Source organism: Salvelinus sp. IW2-2015, unplaced genomic scaffold (assembly GCF_002910315.2).
Source record: "Salvelinus sp. IW2-2015 unplaced genomic scaffold, ASM291031v2 Un_scaffold2430, whole genome shotgun sequence".
NCBI lineage: Eukaryota > Metazoa > Chordata > Actinopteri > Salmoniformes > Salmonidae > Salvelinus > Salvelinus sp. IW2-2015.
Genome location: NW_019943751.1, coordinates 55,645 through 82,621, shown reverse-complemented (window position 1 = coordinate 82,621; position 26,977 = coordinate 55,645). Strand labels below are relative to the sequence as shown.

General features: G+C 46.5%; 1 protein-coding gene across 1 annotated transcript; it reads right to left on the bottom strand.

Annotated features, from left to right (window-relative positions):
• Positions 1-813: 813 nt before the first annotated feature.
• Positions 814-25,713, bottom strand: LOC112073936 (zinc finger SWIM domain-containing protein 6-like). Its single transcript, XM_070440334.1, has 16 exons — positions 25,707-25,713; positions 24,323-24,679; positions 23,645-23,793; positions 22,815-22,968; positions 18,821-18,998; positions 16,514-16,673; positions 16,447-16,453; positions 15,142-15,288; positions 14,284-14,430; positions 13,456-13,716; positions 12,011-12,146; positions 7,030-7,187; positions 6,752-6,912; positions 6,521-6,605; positions 3,958-4,960; positions 814-3,762 (listed from the first exon to the last, which is right to left on the bottom strand). The coding sequence occupies exons 1-15, from the start codon at positions 25,711-25,713 to the stop codon at positions 4,095-4,097; spliced, it is 2,973 nt and encodes a 990-aa protein (XP_070296435.1). The 3' UTR covers positions 814-3,762; positions 3,958-4,094.
• Between the last annotated feature and the right edge of the window lie 1,264 nt (positions 25,714-26,977).

Sequence of the window (26,977 nt, the reverse complement as noted above, 5' to 3'; positions counted from 1 at the left end):
GCCATGCTCCCCATCCAACCTAATAGAACTTGAGAGGATCTGCAGAGAATGGGAGAAACTCCCCAAATACAGGTGTGCCAAGCTTGTAGCATCATACCCAAGAAKACTCRAGGCTGTAATCGCAACTAAAGGTGCTTCAACAAAGTACTGAGTAAAAGGTCTGAATACTTAAACTGTTTTTGCTTTGTCATTATTGATGAGGGGAAAATATTACTTAATCCATTTTAGAATAAGGCTGTATCGTACCAATGTGGAAAAAGTGAAGTGGTCTGAATACTTTCCGAATGCACTGGTTACACACACACACAGCTTGTGCTGCTGTGTTGCTGTACCCACCTCTGTGTGTTGGTGCCTTATTACTGTTCACACACAGACAATTTCAGTGTTTGTGTCAATATTTAATGAGGGACGGGAGTCTGGGGACCCCACGGCTGTCAGGAGTCTGTCTGGAAGTACCACCTGTTCCCAAATCCCCAAACACACACACACTAACTAATAAACCATGTTCTCTCAACACTGTGGGGAATTGGGGATGCTGTGGCAACATTGTCAATGTTACATACCTGTAAACAGGTGTGTGGTATAGACTGGTCTAAATTGATTCATAAACTATGGATGTCATTGAATACTATTGTGATAGAGTTGAAAACTGCAAACAGAACAACTGGATCCAGTGAGTGATTCTTAGTGATTTTCCTGATTGAGCTGCACTCGCTGGTCTKTTTCTATGCTGACCATCCTTTCGAGCAACCTTGTGTATCAGAATGAGATGTACTGTAACCACACGAATACAAAACCAAGGAGCCCAAAATGTACCTTTCAAAAAAAACTAACTTTAATTAAAACAAAAAAAAGATTATAAAACAGTGATTTTAGTTACATAAATAAATTGATATCAGTGTATCAAATCTTAATTTCATAAGCATGTATACATGGATCATTGTAATAAATAAAGTGGGAAAACAGAAGATTCCATTTCCTACACGAACAGAAAGAAAACAGCTAGAAAGAAACAGAGGAAATCCGTTCATTAGAGGACGAGACACACAGGACAAAGTTTTCCACCAAACACACGAGGAAATGCTTCGTTAAAAGCACAGTGTTTACAGAGCCATTCAGTTACTAATTAAGGACACTAAAGCTGGGACCAAGGTGACTTGGCTTTCACTTCTTGGAACGTGTTTGGTTGTTAGAACTCCTGTTTGGTTACTTCAAAACAAGGCAAGAGAGAAGGCTGTTTATTCTTTAAAGAACAAAAGAGAAAGCACTTCAACAAAAACCAGAAAAATAAAGAAACAAGACAAGTTATTAGTACAATAGCCGGACCTCGTACAGGAAGAGACACACACTGGTCTGGTCTGTGGCGTGTTCAGATGCAAGCGGACATTTCAGCAGAGCACAACTCTTGTCCTGAAGGGTGACAGCCCTGCTGGTTTTAATAGATCAGTTAGTATCACCGACTGACCTAGCTTTCACACCACTGATTAGCCAGGTATAACTCTAAAGTCTGGGATTACCAGGTAAGGAAGAGAACCAGCAGACCCCGTGGCCTTCGAGGACCAGTTATACACAACTGGATGTTGGTCATTTCTCAACAGCTGATCAATGTTATGATGCCACGTAATGAAAAATCAATGCTCGGGTTATCATATGACATTTCAATGGAATACTGTACATCAGTCAAATACATAAATCTGTTCATTGTGAAAAGTGACCCTTGAGAGAACAAGATAATATTTTCACTGTGCTCCAATACCTTGAATAGATACCAAATCAAACTGTTGATAGCAGTTCAATAATCTGAACCAATGTCTTAGTACTGACACAACCCTAGTGAGCCTACAGTAACCCTCCATTAGCAAGGCCAATTCACTTTCTGATGTGTTCTGTGGTAAAAAAAAATTGAAAGAAATAAACACTGAGAAAAAGAGCAAGCTACCACGGCTTCAAGTATTTCACATTACATAGAATACTCTGTATAAATTAGTTAACATATACTTTTGAATCCTCCATATTTAGACTTACACTATCGTATATATATATATACACACAGTACAATACATGCTTGCTCGTATCATTGTTTCCTGTACTCGTTCCTTCTTCCTTTTTCCTGTTAGTTTTAGAGAAATCCCTGAGAACGTCTTTTGACAGTTGCTGAAGGTTATACACAGAATAGGCCTATTAAAACTGTATTATAATGGAATTCGAATTATCCTATGATTCCACATGCACAGAAGTATTGACACTGGCCCATTCTGGAGCTACACTCACCGATTCTACAGATGTGGGATCCTAATTTGAGCCTGTTTGCTACAGCAGGAAAATAATCCTGCAGCAACAGGACATTTGAACTATGTATAAAATAAATTTACATTTTTGTAGGGGTTGATATATTTTTCTTAAGGGAAAATCAAGTCCGAAATTGTGGAAAAGTGGAAATTAAACCACTTTAAACCTCAAAATACAAGTAAAACATTTCCTGTGTTGCAGGTGATCCAATTAAGATCCTACATCTGTACAACTAGAACCCTGGTAACTTTGGCACTGTAATTAGTTACCCAGCCTGTATTCTTGTGAACACAGAAACAGCCAGGTCACCAGGTTAGTTTTGTGAATACATAAACAGTCAGGTAACCCGGCTAGTCTTGTGAAGGTTAGTCTTGTGAATACAGAAACAGTCAGGTGACCAGGCTAGTCTCCAGCAACTGTTCATCGTAAGACTTGAACCAGTAACTAACCCACAATTACAGGTTTGTTGGTCCTAAGTACATTGTGCACTGTAAAAAAAAAWATATATATCCTGTTGTTTTTACGGTAACTTACTGGCAGCCAGTTAGTTACCTGTAAGTTACTGTAAAAAAGGTTACCGTAAATTCCAAAAACTTTTGTTTAACAGTACATTACTCTGAACTTTACTGTAAACATGATTTGTTTTTACAGTGTGGGATATTTCTGGCATAATACATCAAATGCTGGTACTCTGATAATACTCCATATCCTCATCTTATGGCCCATGTGCCATTACTGTAGTCCTGCATTGTTGTCCTTAATCTAACACAGATAGTTATGATTACTGCATCTGAAACAACACCAGTCTGTTAAGACAATTATTCCAAAACTAGAATCTAACTAATACCTATGACACAGAGAAAACACAAGTGACGAGTCAACAGAAATGCTAATGGTGGTTTTCTCATGGAGCCGAGCTGTGCGCTTCCAATAGTCAGGTCTGTGTGGTTTTAAAGCCATAGTGTCTCTTTGAGGCTGACAATGTGTTTTTACACGAGCGCTTTCGCACAAGGGACTTTAAGCCACTTGACATATACTCAGTATAAAACCAAGATATAAAACAGGGGGATGCTAATAATAATAATAAACATTTCTGTTATCTGCTTTTTCCTCTCGCACACACAAAGAAAAACACACAACATTCACAACGTGACATTTCCTCTTCTGAAAATAAAACACACATAGTACTGTACACAGTAATAATAGTAATAATGTTTAGAACAATAACAGCAAGAAGGATAATACTGTGTGGCTCTGGAAATAGTTTTTTCCTTCTTCTTTTGCTTTGTCCTCCAACTCTTTACTTGTCCATGTTTAAGTCCAAAGAAGTTCAAAAGGCAGACTCAAGTTAATATAAAAGTACTAGGAGCCGACCCTGGTCAGCCGAACCTCCCCCTCGGGGCCGACCCTGGTCAGCCGAACCTCCCCCTCGGGGACGACCCTGGTCAGCCGAACCTCCCCCTCGGGCCGACCCTGGTCAGCCACCTCCCCCTCGGGCCGACCCTGGTCAGCCGAACCTCCCCCTCGGGAGCCGACCCTGGTCAGGCCAACCTCCCCCTCGGGGACCCGCCACTGGTCAGTCCGAACCCCCCCTCGAGACGCCTGGAGCAGCCGAAACCTCCCCTTCACGGGGACGACCCTGGTCAGCCGACCTCCCCCTCGGCCGACCCTGGTCAGCCGAACCTCCCCCTCGGGGCCGACCCTGGTCAGCCGAACCTGCCCCTCGGGGCCGACCCTGGTCAGCCGAACCTCTCCCTAGGGGCCGACCCTGGTCAGCCGAACCTCTCCCTAGGGGCCGACCCTGGTCAGCCGAACCTCTCCCTCACCAGCATCATGAGTTTCTTCTTGCCCTTGTAGATCTGTTTGAGGTTGTCGATGAACTGTGTGAACTGGATGTGTCCATCTTGGGCCATGAGGAACGTCTCCCGGGTCTTCCCCAGGAACTCTATGAACTCRCTGTAGTGGCGTGGGCTGATGTGCGTGAGGCGAGAGTGCGTGGTGTTAATGTAGGCCCCGATGGTGGCGTCCAGCAGCTGCCTGAGAGGAGCTTTGTCCAGTGACATCAGCTTCCCAGAGTTCCTGCGGCTGTGCAGCGCTGACACCAGCCCCGGCGTGGTCAGTGTGCACCGCCGCAAAATATCCGACAGCACCGTGGCGCACTTCACACTCTTCACCACCAGGGGGATGACGGCGGCCAGCTCGTTCTTTCCCAGCGAGTGACTCAGAGCGCAGGCCCACAGCACGTCGTTGATGGCTGGGTGGGTATCCTGGTTGTAGCTGAGGTTTAGATGAGCCATGGCTAGCGTGGCTAGCTTGTACGCCCTCATAGGGTACCCCCTGTGCTCCATGTACCTGGCTATCGTGAACAGCTGTGTGTAGCTCATCCCCGTGGCGGCCGCGTCCAGAACGATCTGGTAGGCCGTCTCGAAGGCGATGTGGTCCTTCTCGCAGAGCGTGAGGGCGGAGAGGGCACAGTTCTGGGGGTCCTTCATGGCACACTGCAGGGCCAGTGTCCGGGCGGAGGAGGCCAGGTTCTCCTGCTGGTGACAGTCCAGGTGCAGCCGCACGATGGTGGTGTTGGACATGACGGTGGTGGCCACGATGCTGGTGGCCTCGGTCGGGGTGAACAGGGTGAACCAACTCTGCATGATGCTGTCCAACGCATACACCCCTGACACACACACACACACACACACACACACACACACACACACACACACAAGAACGAGAAGTCAGAGGATCAGCAGAGTAATTTGAATAACAATATTTATTTTGAAGCCCTCATACTGAACTAAATATATACTTAACTAAATATGAACTAAGTACAGTGAGCTCCAACAGTATTGGGACAGTGACACACGTGATGTTGTTTTGRCTCTGTACTCCAGCACTTTGGATTTGAAATAATAAAAAGTGGGTTGTACTAAACTAATGTACGGAGTAGTTTTAAGACGGCCATAGCAAGGATCATTTAGCTATTTGATTTTGAAATATAAGACCCCTTAAGGGGTTTAATTGATGAAACATTGAATTTGGCATCACTGCTATTAACAGATTCACTACATGGAACAAGATAGTCCCCCAAAACATCTAAAGGAAGTTTGTTCTGAAGTGACTGTYCTATATCAGAGAGATACAGTATAAGAAAGATCAGGAAACATTTTATATATTTATATATATTATTTTTTATTTTTTACATTTAACCCCTTATTTTAGGCACTAAACTATATCCATATATACTTCCATAATTTTTTTAACTGGTACCGGGGACCTTTAGACGAGTCTTGTGGGCTTGTAGAGCAAAACAACCAACATGTACGTGTTCTTGAGAGACTCACCTTTCCTCAGAGGTATTAGTGTGTAGCTCAAACACTACAGACAGAAGTTGGCAGATTGGCTGTACCGACTTCAGACCAGTCCCAAGAYGCTTGTGGGGGTCGTAGAGCAAAACGGAGAACACCGTCATGTTCGCGAGAGTCTCATCTTTGTTTGTAGGCCAAACCGTTCAGATACTACAGACATTGTCGTGAGAAGACAGATTTTCAGGATGTCTCACGGTCTGACAAACACCGCTCTAGCTCTGCCACCTATTACCGCAGATGCAGAAGGGCGATATCGGGGGATGCAGTAGATTGAGCCCATGCAAAATAGCAGATATCTCTAGCTTAAACGGGTGTTCATGGGGATGTTTGTATTATGTTAATTCAATTTCCACGGGGCCGGGGAAATTGTCAGCTTTAATTTGGGGGTATTTTTATACATATCGGGTGTACCGTTTAGAAATTAAAGCACTTTTTGTACATAGTCCCCCCATTTTAGGGGACCAACACTAAATGGGACAATTTCACTTGGGTATTAAAAAAAGTAAAGTCTCATATTGTATTACCATTACAATAACAGGGGAGGTTAGCATTTTATATCATACCCCCAAGACATGCTAACCTCTCACCATTACAATAACAGGGGAGGTTAGCATTNACCATTACAATAACAGGGGAGGTTAGCATTTTATATCATACCCCCAAGACATGCTAACCTCTCACCATTACAATAACAGGGGAGGTTAGCATTTTTGGGGGGGTATGATATTTATGCCTCTAACTTTCCGTTCATTCGTTTAGTATTGTATTATTTCAAATCCAAAGTGCTGGCGTAGAGAGCCAAAACAATGATACTTCTGGAGCTCACTGTATGTGGTATATCATAGGAAGGGAAAACGTTGTACACTTACCTACTTCAGTGGCACAGGTAACTAACCACCGTACCATCTCCCTCCTCCTCCAGTTCAACGTAGACAGGGTTATCCTCATCACCTGTGAATGAGAGACAGTTAGGGATAGTAGAGAGGTCGTGTGTGTGTGTGTGTGTGTGTGTGTGTGTGTGTGTGTGTTGTGTGTGTGATGTGTGTGTGTGTGTGTGTGTGTGTGTGTGTTGTGTGTGTGTGTGTGTGTGTGTATTACTGCAGCCCCAGCTCCAGTGAGACTTTGAGCAGTGTGATGTCTGGCAGGCTGTCCATCAGAGTAGCGATCTTGAAGGCATCCTGGCCCAGTTTAAAGATGTGAGATGAGGAATGGATGTTCTTCTGGATGGACTCTAGTACAGTCTCCAGCTTACGACTATCACCTGGACCAACAAACAACCACATACAGTACAATGACAAAGGGACCAAAATAAATAAATAAATAAATAATCGTGTGTGTGTGTGTGTGTGTGTGTGTGTGTGTGTGTGTGTATGTATACCTTTGGCTGCAGTGAGCATGGTGGAGGCCAGTTCACACTGCTGGGACTCTATGTGGGTGAGTGTGAACCAGCGGGGGTAACGGTTAGGGACCACAGACACCATGTGATGGGGTCGCGACAGGTCACCTGACGAGGCTGTAGACTCCAACACAGGCAACCTGAGGAGCACAGAAAAACCACAAGGCTGATTTGGATCACACACACACAAACACAAGCACGTGCACAAAGTATAATCAGAAAGATTTTGTCAGTGTTCTGGAGTACATTAAAGGTGTCGGCATACTGCAATTTACTTCCAACCAAGTCCKTCATTACAGAACTGAAGCAACAGTAGCATAATGACTGTTTTCTTGACTTGAATGACTGCTAATTCAGAACATAGGCCTGCTACACCTGCCGSTGTAGAATAGTGCAGGGCAAAATGGCCMAAATATATCACAATATTTTTCTTATTTTTGATGGCATTTTCTGTTTCTGAATAATAGTCTAAATATGTTATGAGTAGTGCATGACCCTAGGAAGGCAGTAAATTAATTATAAGTTGTTTTAATRTCTTTCTCTATTCTGATGGTTTTATACTCAACCAAACTGACAGTTAAGTAKTCCAATTTGTAGAACTTTTCATTTACTTAGCACTTTATACAAATACCGTTATAGACAGATAGATCCATACCGGTATGTGGATCCATAACAGTGTACATTAAAAGACGCTAGTGTAAACAGGCTTTATAGGTCTTACGCATCTGCAGACAGACAGACATTGAAGTATACAGTATTCTTGTCTTTATGTGTGCTACTGTGGGCAGCTCATCTCAAATTAAAACCTCATCTTCCAGCCCAGTTGCAAAGGTTTCTCTTGCTGCCTTGGAAAGAGATGAGAACCTGGGCAGATCTCAACCAATCACAAAGCTAATGTAGTCCATGGGGAAATGAGCGGATTCACCTTCCAGCCCTCTATGCCTGGACACACATCAAACCCATACGCACCCACCCACCAACCCACCCACACACACACATAAAAGCAATGTTACAAGGCTATGCTAAATGGCAGTTTGATTTCAGAGAAAAGGGCCAGACACTATTGCTATGTGAGGAATACCTCCAAGTTCGGCTCTAACGTTGATTATTAACTGAAGTGTGTCAGACAAGGTAAAAGCCTGGCCAACAGTCTGACTAGATAAAGGTGAGAGAAAGCAAGACGAGACTTGGTGTGAAATGGAGACGTGCCGATGCCATAGCGACAAGGGGTTTGTTCCAAACACATCTAAAGATCTGCTAAAACACTGGGGGATTCTGGACCATTGCTGGGGTGGAACTAAGCAAAAAGTCTCTCCCTAAAGAAGGAACCCTCGTCAACATTCCTACCTTTGTGTGCCTTACAGAGACCCACTGGTGGGGACTGATTGTGGAGATTTTATAAGCCAAGCTTGGAAAGTACTCAATGTTTGAGTGAAAATCCGAACTGTCTGGGCGATTGGCCATCAGATTTGCCACCAATGCTCCTTATAGGACACATCACTGCACACTATACTCCTCTGTAAACTGGTCATCTCTGTATACCTGTCGCAAGACCCACTGGCTGATGCTTATTTATAAAAAACTCTCTTAGGCCTCATTCCCTCCTATCTGAGATATCTACTGCAGCCCTCATCCTCYACATGCAACACCCGTTCTGCCAGTCACATTCTGTTAAAGGTCCCCAAAGCAMAYACATCCCTGGGTCACTCCTCTTTTCAGTTCGCTGCAGCTAGCGACTGGAATGAGCTGCAACAAACACACAAACTGGACAGTTTTATCTCCATCTCTTCATTCAAAGACTCAATCATGGACACTCTTACTGACACTTGTGGCTGCTTTGTGTGATGTATTGTTGTCTCTACCTTCTTGCCCTTTGCGCTGTGCCMAACAATGTTTGTACCCTGTTTTGTGCTACTACCATGTTGTGTTGCTACCATGTTGTTGTTGTGTTGCTACCATGCTGTAGTGTCATGTGTTGCTGCCTTGCTATGTTGTTGTCTTAGGTCTCTCTTTGTAGTGTTGAGTTGTCTCTCTTGTTGTGATGTGTGTTTTGTCCTATATTTATTTTGTATTTATTTATTTATTTTAATCCCAGCCCCCGTCCCAGCAGGAGGCCTTTTGCCTTTGGTAGGCCGTCATTGTAAATAAGAATTTGTTCTTAACTGACTTGCCAAGTTAAATAAAGGTTAAATATTGWTTTTTTWWAAATATTGTTGTTCAATGCAATGACACAGAAGCGGCATCTATTCCACATAAAAACGAATCCATTGCTAGTGTAAAGTATGTCACACTGCTCACTTCCTCCCATACCTAGAGCAAACTCAGGACCTCTGCCTTGTTAGCACATGTGACCGCCCTCCTGATGCGTTTTACCAGTCGGCGTCCGGTGAAAAGCTAACTATTCACTGGCACAAGTGGGAACACACATACTTTCACGAAGACACTTAGCTTTGACTTGAATCCATTTAACAGTAAGCCATAACACACCATCAGTCCCAAGCGACTGATGAGGGCAGCTGTGGTGTCAGATTGGTCCTGTGGCACTATAGCGCCCTGTCACGGCAGGGTGGGATGCTATGATAGAGAGAGAGGGGGGGAGAGGAACATATATTGTCCCGAAGCCACTCCTGCGTTGTCTTGGCTGTGTGCTTAGGGTCGTTGTCCTGTTGGAACGTGAACTTTCACCCCAGTCTGAGGTCCTGAGCGCTCTGGAGCAGGTTTTCATCAAGGATCTCTCTGTACTTTGCCCCGTTCATCTTTCCCTCGATCCTGACTAGTATCCAAGTCCCTGCCGCTGAAAAATACCCCCACAGCATGATGCTGCCACCACCATGCTTCACCGTAGGGATGGTGCCTGGTTTCCATCTCTGCAAGCGGGCTGTCATGTGCCTTTTACTGAGGAGTGGCTTCCGTCTGGCCTGATTGGTGGAGTGCTGCAGAGATGGTTGTCATTCTGCAAGGTTCTCCCATCTCCATAGAGGAACTCTGCAGCTCTGTCAGAGTGACCATAGGGTTCTTGGTAACCTCCCTGACCAAGGTCCTTCTCCCCCGATTGCGCAGTATGGCCGGGTGGCCAGCTCTAGGAAGAGTCTTGGTGGTTCCAAACTTCTTCCATTTAAGAATGATGGAGGCCACTGTGTTCTTGCTGACCTTCATTGCTGCAAACATTCTTTGTTACTTTTCCCCATATCTGTGCCGACAATCCTGTCTTGGAACACTACGGACGATTCCTTCGACCTCATGGCTTGGTTTTTGCTCTGACATGTACTGTCAACTGTGGGACCTTATATAGACAGGTGTGTGCCTTTCCAAATCATGTCCAATCACTTGAATTTACCACAGGTGGACTCTAATCAAGTTGTAGAAACATCTCAAGGATGATCAATTGAAACAGGATGCACCTGAACTCAATATCGAGTCTCATAGCAAAGGATCTGAATACTTATGTAAATAAGGTTTCTGTTTTTTACATTTGCAACAATAAAAAAAGAAAACTGTTTTTGCTTTGTCATTATGGGGTATTGCTTTGTCATTATGGGGTATTGTGATGTCATTATGGGGTATTGTGATGTCATTATGGGGTATTGTGATGTCATTATGGGGTATTGTGATGTCATTATGGGGTATTGTGATGTCATTATGGGGTATTGTGTGAAGATTGATGAGGAAAAACATGTATTTAATCTATTTTAGAATAAGGCTGTAACGTAACAACATGTGGAGAAAAAGGGAAGGGGTCAGAATACTTTCCGAATGCAAAATAGATAGAGGTGAAAGAGAGCAACTATATATCCAGTTCTTTCATAGTCTGGTCCTGGTTTCTGGTGAACATCAGTGAGACTACTGAACTCTTTACCTCCTGGTTTTCAACCTCAGACAAAGTAAACACTTCACAAACGTCATTTCACTTCCCCAATCTATCCATCACAGGAGCTGCTGGAAGACCTCTACTCAAGACATCTTCCTTATATACAAAAGCTCCCCAAGCCACCGCAGACTGTCATTTCACATTAGCTGGATACCAATCTTCATAAATTCATGTGATATTCCAACCCCCCTGCACTAGTGAGGGGTGTGTGTTCAGTACATACACACTACTTCCTTGTGCTGAACAGAACTCCTTAGCACTAAGCAGTGGTGTGAATAAGGAGTGAATAAGGAGAGGCTGTGTAAGTCTATGATAGTGTTCTAATGGGTTGATAAAAGCCAGTCCTTTTACCTGGCCTCTATATTTAACCAGCAGCCCCTGTCCCGTGGGAGTCATATTACACCAGCACCACATTGAACACATTCATTATGTGACAGACAGACAGACAGACACCCGGGTCCCTGGAGTAGCTAGACGTGGCCACAATATTCTACCTCACCCTTTCCTTCCACAGGGCTGGGTGGGGAGAGAGGCGGGTTGGGAGGGAGAGAGGCTTGTTGAGAGGGTGGGAGGCAAGGCCTGACTAAGGTACAGTTTGGGCACTACTCAAGCCAAAGTTTTTCGGCTTGCATATTTCAGTGCCCAATGATACGTGACGTAGCTCTCATTCATTGACAATCATTAAGCGTCGCCAGTGTTAGCAGTGTTCACAGAGCATCTCAATGAGAAGCCAATGGCAGAGAGGTTTTGGTGTTAGCCATGTAGCTGTCCTGACACTGTAGACCAGGTGTGTGAGAGCCTACTCATTACACAGTCATTAAAATCTCATTAACATCATTAATATTCACTGATCCAGCTCCCCCTTCCAAAACAATATCAAAACAGAGCCACTCCGCACACACAACTAATGATAAAACAGTCACTCCGCACACACAACTAATGATGAAACAGAGCCTCACCGCACACACAACTAATGATAAAACAGAGCCACTCCGCACACACAACTAATGATRAAACAGAGCCTCACCGYACACACAACTAATGATAAAACAGAGCCKCACCGCACACACAACTAATGATAAAACAGAGCCTCACCGCATGGCTCTGAGTGCAATCTTGTACGCTAGTTCAGCGTCGTGAGGTAGGAGAGAGGTGAAGAGGTAGCGGGTGAAGGTGTGCATGGGAACACTCTCTCTGTGGACAATCTCTCCGTGGCCGCTGTACGGCCCACCTGGAGGTACAAGGAGAGAAGAAGAACATGTTAACACGGGACAGAAGACACGTGGTTCAGACAGGAAGACAGGGTGAAACAGTTTGCTGATGGAACAATCAAAGACAGAATTATCAGTTGCAAAAACAGGAAATGCATTTCATTTAACGTTGGTGGAGTTAAGGAAAATGTGTTAATTGCTAAATTGTAATTACTTCGCCACAACGGCCTATTTATTGCCATACCTCCCTAATCTTACCTCATTTGCACATGCTGTATATAGATTTTTTCCCCCTATTGACTGTATGTTTGTTTATTCCATGTGTAACTCTGTGTTGTTGTTTGTGTCGCACTGCTTTGCTTTATCTTGGCCAGGTCACAATTGCAAATGAGAACTTGTTCTCAACTAGCCTACCTGGTTAAATATAATGTGTTAAAAAAGAATGGAGAATGTGTGCGTACAGTATACTTGTGTGTGTTTTAAGTAGCTAGACAGTGGCTTTCATAGTTTCCTCCTCCTAGTCCAGACGAGAAAGGGTCATGCATCACAAAGCGCTCTCCATGACGTGTTGAATGGGAGGCTAGGCCTCCCTCCCCTCGCCTCCGCTGGGTTATTTTACACTGAACAGGCCCCCCGACCACAACACACCCACTAGTCTCTCTTAGGCCTTACAGCCTGGGACTCAATTACCAACCAGGCCAGAGGTAGTTGGTTGTCCTAGGCAGAGGCAGGGGTTAGGGTGGGACTGGCAGTTTGAGTGCTGGGTCTCCGAGATGGCCGCCATCTCTCCCACTCCCATAACCAAACCACAGCAGTCACATTCTGTCCCAGTACAAGATTATAGTACAGTCTGTCTGTGTCAACACAATGTCCCCGATGTTACTTTGTGAGGCGAGGGAAGGAGAAACTATGGAGAGAGGAGAGAGACTTGGAGAGAGGGAAGGAGAAGCTATGGAGAGAGGAGAGAGACTTGGAGAGAGACTTGGAGAGAGGGAAGGAGAAGCTATGGAGAGAGGAGAGACTAGGAGAGAGAAGGAAGGAGAGAGAGGAGAGAGACTAGGAGTGGAGAGAGGGAAGGAGAAACTATGGAGAGAGGAGAGACTAGGAGAGAGAAGGAAGGAGAGAGAGGAGAGAGACTAGGAGTGGAGAGAGGGAAGGAGAAACTATGGAGCGAGGAGAGGAGAGACTAGGAGAGAGGAAAGGAGAGACTAGGAGAGAGAGGAAGGAAAGAGAAAAAGCCCTTTCTGCTTTCACAGCTACAGTAACACACATATCCAACGCAACCCTATGGAAGATTATATTACACTTTAACCAATAGTGTGTCCTCACTCTCTAACAGGAAGACGGCTTGCTTGCGGAAGATCTTGACCAGCGTTTCATCCAGCTCCACTTCCTGCAGCTTGGCTAATAGCTGCTCTTCGTTGCGACACACCTTCTCCTGGGCGTACAGCCCGTCAGGCATCACCCTCTGCTGGCCTAAGCCAATCAGAGCAGTCTCCACGGCAAGCGCCACGTACGATTCCCCCTCGCCTAGCAAGCGCTGCACTGGCAACCGCTGCAGCTCTGCACGACTCACCACGCTGGAACAGTCTGAGAGAGAAGAGAAAGAGAAAAACAAAAGAAAGAGAAGAGAGAGGTCAATGTCCTATAGTCAGTTTATCTGTTCTTTGAGGTTTGGAGGATCCCTCCTATTCCACACCACTGAGGGTCAGGCTGTCCCAAAAAGAACCCTATTCCAGACCACTGAGGGTCAGGCTGTCCCAAATAGAACCCTATTCCAGACCACTGAGGGTCAGGCTGTCCCAAATAGAACCCTATTCCACACCACTGAGGGTCAGGCTGTCCCAAATAGAACTCTATTCCACACCACTGAGGGTCAGGCTGTCCCAAATAGAACCCTATTCCATATATAGTGCACTACCTTTGACCACAGTATTTGGGACAGGCCCGAGATCTCCAGATACTTTTTTCCCATATCACTGGGCCAAGCTTAGGGTATGCCTTGACTATGTTTGACTAGGAGAGGAGAGAAGAGACAAGAGGAATGTGAGCGAATGGTGAGAGAGGAAAGAGACCATCTGAGTGAGGGAGATGAGACAAAAAGATTCAAAGAAAAGTAGACAGAGAGACAGAAGACTAGATGAATATGTTTAGTACCTGAAAGGTCAAGGCAGGTGTTGGCCCCCTCCTCTGCCCCCCGTCCCGTCTCAGTGAGGGTGCTGAACAGGGTGCCGATGGGATCCAGAGGGTGACCCACCCAGCCCTCCATGTTGGTTATGGAGGTGATACCTTTATGGAGCAGCTCTGTCACGAACAGGACAACACATGTAAACTACCGCTCACAACCCTATTAGGGTTGAAAAGTTGCAGTAACTTCCCAAACTTCCTCCAACCGCGATTTTCCAGAAAATTGTACAACCCTAATAATCCCTACGGACAACATCAACGATGCTGCAGCAACGAGCATTTCAAGGTCCTGGAGTGGCCTAGCCAGTCTCCAGATCTCAACCCCATAGAACATCTTTGGAGGGAGTTGAAAGTCCGTGTTGCCCAGCAACAGCCCCAAAACATCACTGCTCTAGAGGAGATCTGCATGGAGGAATGGGCCAAAATACCAGCAACAGTGTGTAAAACCTTGTGAAGACTTACAGAAAACGTTTGACCTCTGTCATTGCCAACAAAGGGTATATAACAAAGTATTGAGAAACTTTTGTTATTGACCAAATACTTATTTTCCACCATAATTTGCAAATAAATTCATAAAAAATCCTACAATGTGATTTTCTGGATTTTTTCTCTCATTTTGTCTGTCATAGTTGAAGTGTACCTATGATGAAAATTACAGGCCTCTCTCATCTTTTTAAGTGGGAGAACTTGCACAATTGGTGGCTGACTAAATACTTTTTTGCCCCACTGTATAAGTCCCATTAAATTGGTGGGCAACGCTTTGGTACTTAATGGGGGTATAGAACTGTGGTATAATATTCATATTTGGTCTAATAAGGGCAGTCTGACCTTTCTTATGTCTGCGGAAATGCTCCAGCTGTCTCTGCTGCTGCCGCCGTAGTGTATTCACCACGGCAATGGCCAATCGCAGCGCTTCACGGGGGTAACCATGGGAACGCAGTGCGTCCACCCGAGCACAAGCCGTCGGAACGTGTTCTGAGAGCGAGAGAGAGACAGACAGATGCTGCGTGTCTTGATCACATTCTATAAGGCTTTTGGCTTGTGACCACTCATATTGGCATAGGGCAACAGACGCACCATCCACAGACACACACACGCACCGTCCACAGACACTCCGTCCACACACAGTCACAACGTCCACACACACAGTCACAACGTCCACACACACACAGTCACACCGTCCACACACACACACCGTCCACACACACACAGAGAAACACCGTCCACACACACACACCGTCCACACACACACACAGAAACACCGTCCAACACACACCCCTTCCACACACACACACAGTCCACACCACACAGAAACACCATCCGCACACGCAACCCTTCCATACACACACAACCACCACACACACCCGACAATCCACACACACACGACAGTCCACACACGTACCCCCCACCACCCACCCTCCCACACACACACATCCCCACCTCCACCCACACACATCCCCCACACACACACACACTCCACACAAACGTGTCCACACACACACGTCCCCACCGTCCACACACACACCCACCGTCACACACAACACCCACCGTCCACACGACCCCACACACCCCCCCACCACCCACACACAAGTCCCCAAACACACCGCCCCCACACACACGTCCACACAAACACCCACATCCACGTCCACACACACATCCACACACACAACCCCCCCCCACACACACGATCCACACACCCCACACACACAAACAGACACACACACACAGCCCCCCCACCACACACAGCCCCCCCCACATACACCGCCCCATTGTCCACACACACTAACGCCACTGTCCACACATACACCCACTGTCCACACACACACACACCGCCCCACAACACACACCGCACCCACACACACACGTCCAACGTCCCCCCACACACACACACCCCACTACCACACACACACACCCACCGTCCACACACACACACACACACACGACCCCACACACACAAACCACGCTCCTCGAACCACCCCCCACACACAAATTCCCCGCCCCACACACACACACCCCGCACCCCCCACACACACCACACAAACCGCCGCCACACCGCCTCCACACCACACCACCGAAACACACACCCACAACGCCCCCCCCCCACACAACAAACACCGCCCCCCACACAAACACCGTCCCACTGTCCTCTTTACACACCCATGAATCCGATACACACCAAAAAAAAAAACACTCACCGTGCACATGGGCCATCGCGGTTGTCGAAGAGCGAGCCGCCTGGTTGTCGTGGTAACAGTGTTTGGCGTAGAGCATCACTGGCGATGATGGCTGCAGGTTGACGGTCCTGCCAATGGAGGTCACATGCCTCGATGGCCCGCGTGAAAACCGTCCTGTGGGACCAACTCTGAGCAGGAGAGAACTAGCATTAGATGAGGGGGAGAGAGGAGGAGGGAGAAACTAGCATTGAGGGGAGGGAGATAACTAGCATTAGATTGAAGGGAGAGTAAGGGAGGGAGGGAGAGAGAAACTAGCATTAGATTGAGGGGAGGGAGGGAGAGAGAAACTAGATTAGATTGAGGGAGGGAGGGAGAGAGAACTAGCATTAGATAGGGAGGGAGAGAGAGAAGGACTAACATTAGATTGAGGGTAGGGAGAGAGAGAGAAACTAGCATTAGATTGAGGGTAGGGGAGAGAGAGAAACTAGCATTAGATTGAGGGTAGGGAGAGAGGAGAGAAACAGCATTAGATTGAGGGGAGGGAGGGAAGGAGAGCAGAGCATTAGATTGAGGGGAGGAGAGAGACCAGCATAGATGAGGGGAGGAGAGAAAGAGAGACCAGCATTAGATTGAGGAGGGAGGGAGAGAGAAACTAGCATTAGATGAGGGGAGGGAGGGAGGGGAGGAGGGAGAAACTGGCATTAGATTGAGGGGAGGGAGGGAGGCAGGGAGGGAGGGCAGGGAGGAGGGAGGAGGAGAAGAAACTGGCACAGATTGAGGGGAGGGAGGGAGGGGAGGGAGGGAGAGGGAGGGAGGGAGGGAGGGAGGAGGGAGGGAGGAGGGAGGGAGGGAGGAGGGAGGAGAAAGCGAGCATTAGATTGAGGGAGGGATGGGAGAGAGAAACTGGCATTAGATTGAGGGAGGGAAGGGGAAACTAGCATTAGATTGAGGGGAGGAGGGAGAGAAGCAACTAGCATTAGATTGAGGGGAGGGAAGGGAGAGAGAAACTAGCATTAGATGAGGGGAGGGAGGGAGAGAGAAAACTGCATTAGATTGAGGGGAGGGGGAGAGAGAAACTAGCATTAGATGAGGGAGGGAGAGAGGGAGAGAGAAACTAGCGTTAGATTGAGGGGAGGAGGGAGATAGAGAGAGAAACTAGCATTAGATTGAGGGGAGGGAGGGAGATAGAGAGAGAAACTAGCATTAGATTGAGGGGAGGTGAGGAGAGAGAGAGAAACTGACATTAGATTGAGGGGAGGGAGGAGAGAGAGAGAAACTAGCATTAGATTGAGGGGAGGAGGGAGAAAGAGAGAAACTAGCATCTAGATTGAGGGAGGGAGGGAGAGAGAGAGAAACTAGCATTAAGATTGGGGAGGAGGGAGGGGAGGGAGGAGGGAGGGGAGGGAGGAGGGAGGGAGGGAGGGAGGGAGGAGGGAGAGAGAGAGAAACTAGCATTAGATTGAGGGGAGGGAGGGAGAGAGAGAGAAACTAGCATTAGATTGAGGGGAGGGAGGGAGAGAGAGAGAACTAGCATTAGATTGGGGAGGAGGGAGAAGAGAGAGAAACTAGCATTAGATGAGGGTAGGGAGGGAGAGAGAGAGAGAAACAGCATGTAGAGCTGAGGGAGGGAGGGAGAGAGAGAGAAACTAGCATTAGATTGAGGGGAGGGAGGGAGAAGAGAGAAAACTAGCATTAGATTGAGGGGAGGTGAGGGAGAGAGAGAGAAACTAGCATTAGATTGAGGGGAGGGAGGGAGAGAGAGAGACCTAGCATTAGATTGAGGGGAGGGAGAGAGAGAGAGAGAAACTAGCATTAGATTGAGGGGAGGGGGGAGAGAGAGAGAGAAACTAGCATTAGAGTTGAGGGGAGGGAGAGAGAGAGAGAGAAAACTAGCATTAGATTGAGGGGAGGGAGGGAGAGGAGAGAAACTAGCATTAGATTGAGGGGAGGGAGGAGAGAGAGAGAAAACTAGCATTAATTGCGAGGGGAGGGAGGGGAGAGAAACTAGCATTAGATTGAGGGGAGGGAGAGAGAAGAAACTAGCATTAGATTGAGGGGAGGGAGGGAGAGAGAAACTAGCATTAGATGAGGGAGGGAGGGAGAGAGAAACCTGCATTAGATTGAGGAGAGGAGGGAGAGAGAAACTAGCATTAGATTGGGGGAGGGAGGGAGAGAGAAACTAGCATTAGATGAGGGAGGAGAGAAGAGAGAAACCAGCATTAGATTGAGGGAGGGAGAAGAGAGAGTTCAAACATTAGCTGCAGGCTAACAACAGAGAGAGAAACACAGGGAGGGAGAGACGAAAGAGAAAGAAAGAGAGACCTGTCTCGCACCTTGGTTTGCCATGGGCACCCTGAGGCAGGGAGTGGGTGAGGTTGGGCAGATCGTTGCCATGGTTACCATCCTCCCAGGGACACACGTCCAGCTGTTCCACCTCCTCAGCTGTTTGAGCCACCAAACACTTCTGCTCCGTCCTTACAGTGGGGTTTAGCACGATGCACATCCACAGAGGCACCTGTACACACACACACACACACACACACACACACACACACACACACACACACACACACACACACACACACACACACACACACACACACACACACACCACAACCAACACACACACACCACACACAGGTCAGGTCTCATCTACCAAGGTCATTGTTTGACTTAAGGCTCAGATCAGAGAGTATTATAAAGGTGGTAAACACACAGAACTAAACCAAACTGCAGGTAACAGAGGTACCACCCATCTTTTTGTTTTTCACCCAAAAATGTGTCCAGTGTTGTTATTTAGCGACACTAAAGAAATGGGTTATAAAGTTCATCCAACTTTTCAAAGTCTAGGGTTTAGAAAGTTATCCGATCAATTTTTTCACTCCAAACAATTTGAAGGGTCGCATACAAACAATACTGATTGGACGACAGTATTGTGTGCAGTCTTGAACTGACACACAATACAAATCAAAATCAAGTTTATTTTATATAGCCCTTCGTACATCAGCTAATATCTCGAAGTGCTGTACAGAACCCAGCCAAAACCCAAACAGCAAGCAATGCAGGTGTAGAAGCATGGTGGCTAGGAAAAACTCCCTAGAAAGGCCAAAACCTAGGAAGAAACTAGAGAAGAACCAGGCTTATGAGGGGTGGCCAGTCTCTTCTGGCTGTGCCGGGTGGAGATTATAACAGAACATGGCCAAGATGTGTTCAAATGTTCATAAATGACAAGCATGGTCAAATAATAATCAGGAATAAATGTCAGTTGGCTTTCATAGCCGATCATTAAGAGTTGAAAACAGCAGGTCTGGGACAGGTAGGGGTCCATACCGCAGGAAGAACAGTTGATACAACTGATCACGTACTGTCACAGACACACATCAATACTAGCTAGGTAAACAGAAACAAACTAAAGACTAAAAGTGAAGAAGTCTCAGGAGGATATCCAACAACACATTCAGGAAGATGTAGGACGATAGTGTCACAAAGACAAACCAAAAACACATGCATGTACACACACACACACACACACACACACACACACACACACACACACCTATAATTGGACATTAGGCAACGATTGATGGTCAAAAGGGGGAGGAAAATTTTGAGAAATGCAGAGAGGGACAAGGAGAGAGCGAGAGAGAGAAAAAAGAAATGGAGATGAAGTAGAGGCTTTGTGTCTGGAGGAGAGGAGTAACGGCCCTGAGGTGGAGTGAAAGACAAAAGACGAAAGCAGCCGAGAGGCAGCATGATGCCACACATCAAGCAGTCAGAGAAGAACTCTGGGAGAGAATGATGTCTGGACTTCAAAGCATCATTACACTTCCAAAAACACAAACTAAAGCAGCAAAACTTCCACAGTGTGGTTGTGTGTTCATGTGTCTGACGAAGCCATCCCTAAAAAGCAGAGAACAAGACCAGAAGCAAAAAAGAGACAACTAAACAAAACAACAAAGGCTGGAGATAAAACAGCAGTCATTGTCATGGTAACAGACCAGAGGGATTCTGAGTTCTGACTGTCCGTCTAGAGATTAGGAGTAAACAGCCAGTAATCCATTCAAAGACCGACGCTTAGTCTCCGTGCCTACCCACAGGGCTGGTGTGTGTGTGTGTGTGTGAGATCTGTATTAATGCGAGTACTTCCTATCCAGAGTAGTATGGTGGATAGCGTGTGTCGGTGACAGTGGCATAGATTCATAATAAAAACAACAGCAGGCAAGGAAGAGCGTTTGTGGTACAGTACATAAAATATCCTACTGTACACACCGGCCAGTTTATTAGGTACACTGATGTAGTACCGGGTCGGACCCTCCTTTGCCTCCAGAACAGCCTGAACTCTTCAGGGCATTCTACAAGTTGTTGGAAACGTTCCACAGGGTTGTTGGTCCAAGCTGACGCGACGGCATCATGCAGTTGCTGCAGATTGGACGACAGTGCATTCATGCTGCGAACAGCCCGTTCCATCTCATCCAAAAGATTCTCTATTGGGTTGAGGTCTGGGGATTGCGCAGGCCACTCAAATAAACTGAACTCGCCGTCATGTTCCAGGCAACATTTTTCCCCTCCTCAATTGTCCAGTGTTGGTGATCGCGTGCCCACTGGAGACGCTTCTTCCTGTTTTTAGCTGATAGGAGTGGAACCCGGTGTGGTCGTCTGCAGCAATAGCCCATCAGTGACAAGGACCGATATGTTGTGTGTGTTCCGAGATACCGTTCTGCACACCACTGTTGTACTGCACCATTATTTGCACGATTCTTTTCATCATCTTCGACCTCTCATCAACAAGCTGTTTTTGTCCACAGGACTGCCGCTGACTGGATGTTTTTCGTTTGTCACACCATTCTCTGWAAACGCTAGACACTGTTGTGCGTGARARGCCTAGGAGGCTGGACATTTCTGAGATACTGGAACCGGCGGGCCTGACACTGACCGACGATCATACCACTCTCAAAGTCACTTAGAATGGGCAAAACGATCGACCTAACGTTCAATCAAACAGTAACTGAATGCCTCGATGTCCGTCTGCCTGCTTTATATAGCCAGCTACGGCCATGTGACTCATTTTCGGAAACGGGGTTGTGTACCTAATAAACTGGCCGGTGAGTATGTGTGTACTCACCGGCCAGGAAACGCCCGTGCTCAGGTCTTTTCAACGCAGGTCTGACCAATCGGATTCCACGCTTCAAAATTGCTTCGATCACGTGGACTGGGATATGTTCCGGATAGCCTCAGACAACATTGATGTATGCGCTGACTCGATTAGCGAGTATATTAGCAAGTGCATTGGTGATGTTGTACCCACGGTGACTATTAAAACCTTCCCTAACTAGAAACCATGGATTGATGGCAGCATTCGCGCAAAACAAAGCGTGAACCGCTACTTTTAATCATGGCAAGGCGCCCGGAAACATGACCGAATACAAACAGTGTAGCTATTCCCTCATCAAGGCAATCAAACAAGCTAAGCGTCAGAATAAAGAAAAAAGTAGAGTCGCAATTCAACGGCTCAAACACGCGACGCATGTGGCCGGGTCTACAGTCAATCACGGATTACAAAAAGAAAACCAGCCCCGTCGCGGACAACAACGTCTTGCTCCCAGACAAATTAAACAACTTCTTTGCTCGCTTTGAGGACAATACAGTGCCACTGACACGGCCCGCGACCAAAACCTGTGGGCTCTCCTTCACCGTGGCCAACGTGAGTAAAACCCTGCCGGCCCAGACAGCATCCCTAGCCGCTTCCTCAGAGCATGCGCGGACCAGCTGGCTGGTGTGTTTACGGACATATTCAATCAATCCCTATCCCAGTCTGCTGTGCCCACATGCTTCAAGGGGGCCACCATTGTTCCTGTACCCAAGAAAGCTAAGGTAGCTGAGCTAAACGACTATCGCCCCTTAGCACTCACTTCTGTCATCATGAAGTTCTTTGAGACTAGTCAAGGATCATATCACCTCCACCCTACCTGATACCCTAGATCCACTGCAATTTGCTTACCGCCCCAATAGGTCCACATACAACGCAATCGCAATCACACTACCCTAACCCATCTGGACAAGAGGAATAACTATGTAAGAATGCTGTTCATCGACTACAGCTCAGCATTTAACAACATAGTACCCTCCAAACTCGTCATTAAACTTGAGCCACTGGGTCTCGACCCCACCCTGTGCAACTGGGTCCTGGACTTCCTGACGGGCCACTAGAAGCACAAGCATTTCGCTACACTGGCATTAACATCTGCTAACCATGTGTATGTGAACAATAACATTTGATTTGAATGAACTAAATCTGAATGAATTCTGCTGCTCATTAGTGTGTGTGCTCACCTAGTTCATCCCAGAGCTGTCTGTACTTGTCGGTCATGCTGGTGCCCTGCTGTCTCCACAGTGCCAGGCGAGGGTCGGCCATGAACTGTTCTGTGATCAGTGTTAACATCCTGGCACCGTTGGAGTCACGCATACGAAGCATCTCCCTCACCTATGGGGCAAGGAGGACAGCATCCGTGTGTGTAAAGGAATCAGAGAGCTTAAAGCAGGCAGACATTAAAACCAGGGGCGGGGCAGGGGTGTTAATGGTCAGCCAGTCTTTACACAACGGTCAAGACGTTAGTGCTAACAAAATATTTCCCATTAGCGCTAGGGTTTAGGCTGTGTCCCTAATGGCACCCTATCCCTATGTAATGCACTACTTCTGACCAGAGTCCATAACATATTCATTATGTAATGCACTACTTCTGACCAGAGTCCATAACATATTCATTATGTAATGCACTACTTCTGACCAGATGGGTCCAGATCAAAAGTAGGGAATTGAGTTTCAGGCTAAATATTTGACATTAGGTTAAATCTACACTAGAAGAGCATATGACAATGCAGAAGTTGACACAGCATTTAGTATTCTCTACACCAGAGGATTGTAAGTGTACATCAAAGAGTAAAAACAACGTCAAACCTCAACAATGGCACTGTTTAATGTACATGCCAACTGGCATGGTAATGGTCCTTCAGACTAACAGAGGCTTTGATTTGAACAGAAACAACTTGGCTATGGAAATTCCTTGGTAGGAATGCATGCAGCATTTTGATGTTAATGAGTTTGTTGTGAGGAGGAGAGTGAAAATATTCAGTGTCTAAAGGAGGAGAGGGGGGGTTACCTTGCTAAACAGCAGGTTGAGTTGTTTCCCAGAGCCGTGGTATCCTCCCTGAGAGAGGAAGAGTTTCACCTGCTCCTGGACCTGCTCCTCATCCAAGTGCCAACAGTTCTCATCATCTACACTGGCTCCTGCTGTGGGGTCCGGGGCCCCTGCACAAACAGACAGAGAAGTTAGTAAAACACAGTCTCATCATCCATACTGGTCCCTGCCGTGGGATCCTGGGTCCCTTTACACAGAGATATGACACAATTTATTAATTTAATAAATAACTCTAAAATAATATATCTACTTTAGGCAACTTGTGGAGCTGGAGAAACCTGAGAGAGGAGTCATATTTTCTCTATATTATTTCTATTATTTTCTCTCTGCTTTGTTGGGAAGGGCCCGGAAGTAACCATTTCACTGTTTGTTTACATCGGTTGTTCACCAAGCATGTGACAAATACAATTTGATTATATCCCTCTCCCTCCTCTCTAAGGTAAATAAAAGCCAGGTCTATAGTGTTGATTAGAGGTGGACAGAGTGTTTTGTTTGCAGGCAGCATCAGACTAATGAGCAGCATTGATCTGCCTTTACCTTACAATCAATGTCCTCAGTGGGGCCTACGTGTGTGCGCGCGCACACACACACACACACACACACACACACACACACACACACACACACACACACACACACCGTGGACCTGGTTGATCTCGGAGTTAGTTGACAGTATCTCATCGGCCAGTTTCTGTGCGGTGGGCAACACCTCTGTATGATGCACTGATATCAGGTACTGGACAAACTTCTGCAGCTGATCTCGGCTCATCTGGAACAGCGTCTCTGAGATGGGCAGGTGCAGTTTGACCTGMTCGGGCTTCCGTACGCGGTACAGGGCCAGCGCTACMACGTGGGCGCAGTAGAAKATGTCCTTGTTGCCGCAGCTACAGGTCACCGCGGTGATCTTACAGCGGTCGAAGCTGACGCTCACGCTGCAGACCATCTCAGGCTGAGAGGACGTGGCCGGGTCTGTTACCGTACCACTCAGATGAAACCCTGGGAAGAAAAAAAAGAGTTTGAGTTTTAACAAGCCTTTATTGTACAAGCCTTCAATGTGGCATTGACTATAAAATAAAAGTGAAGGAGGGAGGATATAGAGGGAGAGAAAGAGGGAGAGAAAGAGGGAGGATATAGAGGGAGAGAAAGAGGGAGGGAGGATATAGATGGAGAGAAAGAGGGAGGGAGGGAGGATATAGAGGGAGAGAAAGAGGGAGGGAGGGAGGATATAGAGGGAGAGAAAGAGGGAGGGAGGGAGGATATAGAGGGAGAGAAAGAGGGAGGGAGGATATAGAGGATTTACATTTCAAGCCCATTCTGATTCGTACATCACACAGGACTGAGGACATAGAAGCCCAAACCTCTAAAAAACATACACAAAAACATCAGGCATGGGTGATGTTTATTAAATCAAACAATTCATTACAAAGCCATGTCCTTTCAATAAAGGCATGCCATGTGTAATGGTAGACCTTCATAAACCTTATGAAAGAGGTGCAAAGATATATTCCATATACCCCTAACATCAAATTATGACCACATTGAATACATTGAATACAAAGTCCTGTGGCACGGAAATAAAATCAACGGAAACAGAGAGGGCAGGTTGGGTCAGCAATGATAGCAAGACAGATACTGTGTTTTAGAGTGAATAATAGAGCTGGCTCATTTGAATAGTGTTTGATCTCCTGAGCTCTGCGTTTCCAGAGGCGGGGGGTAATTATGCGTTTATGAATATGCATGAGGAGGGCGGGGCTGCAAGTGCCAGTCTAGAACACACACTGATGAGCATATGAAAGAGACACAGCCAGCGTGAGATCATGCATTTATTAATATTGGGGAGGGGCCAGGGAGACAGAGTGTGTTATGAATTAATTTATGCGCTGAGGAGCGAGTTAGAGAGATAAAGATAAGAACGTATCGGGGCCAAGTGGAGACATGCATGTATAAATCCACTTATCAAAGATCTGTGGGTGCTGTGATTTCAGGCGTGTATTAACAGGGATATCTAAGCTGCCACAGCTACTCGACATAGGGCCTGTGTGTGTGTGTGTGTGTGTGTGTCAAAAACAGGTTCAGTGTGTGTTCTCCAGCCTTTCCCAGTGCAAGGAGTTGAATAACAGAACATCAGAAACATGCGGCTCAAAGACAACTTGGCAGCTCTGATACACCCCTTTGGAAAAGTAACACCTACTGTCATTTATCTTTAGCAGACCAGAAATCCACTACAGGGTGAATAGCAATAAAAAGTTAGAAGAAATACAAAACCAATGTCAATCTCTTACAAGAAGATAAATTCCATAAGATAACAAACACCAAGGTCTATCACATTAAGACTGCTGCCTGGGCTCTTTAGTGGAACCTCCCTCCTTTTCCTTCCTTTTCTCCATCCATCTTAGTTCTCTCCCTCTCTGTTTGACAGATGGGTCAGTAATGACCTTTCTTCTTTCTCTCCTGTACATCGGTTTGGCCACCACAAACTAGTCCCACGTGAAAAATGCACTTTTAATTTAGCTAATCGCTGAGCACAGGAATATAACTATTCACTTCTCTCCCTCTTCTTCCCGACTGCTGGTTGGTATGAAATCTTCAGTATCTCATGTGCTAGCTATTAGACTGTGTTCCCCTCCCCCCTCGGCCCCCTCCCAAAGTGCAGCTAAGGGCTGCTGTGTGTTGGAGGCCAGGGCAGACATTTTTAGAACAAGGCCTGTGTGAGGTTGCCCTAGAAACACCCTCATGACCACTCTGGTGAAATCACACTTGGCTTCGAGAGAGAAACAGAGCGAGAGAGAGCGAGAACGCARGCAGTAGATAGTGTGTGTGTGTAAGTAAATGCACAAGGGCCCCCAGACCACCCATACACTTGGGGGCCCACATCAAAGCACTAGCCCAGATACTCCCTCTGCACTTTGGAAACCGTATGAGGGTTGATAAGCCAGCAAGCTCTCTTGACCAGCTACAAGCCCTCCTTCCTCACATTCAAAAACATGGGGCCCCCAAAATACCAAACCCCTGCTCTCATTTCAGGGAGAAGGAGAGGCCACAGCCCCTCCAAAATTAACCCATGCAGACCCACAGGAGCAAGAATGTAGCCTTTATATATGGGTCTTATAATATTGGGTTGAGCATTCCCACATTAAGAGACCTAGTCGAGGCTGGAAGGCTGCTTGCCTAAGCACAAAAGCGCTCAGTGTGCAACCATCCACTAGGATAAATCAATTAGATTGGGGAAATATATGTGTGATGCTCAATCAAATTAAGATTCCAAGTCAATGGAGAAAATTCAGCCACAGGGGC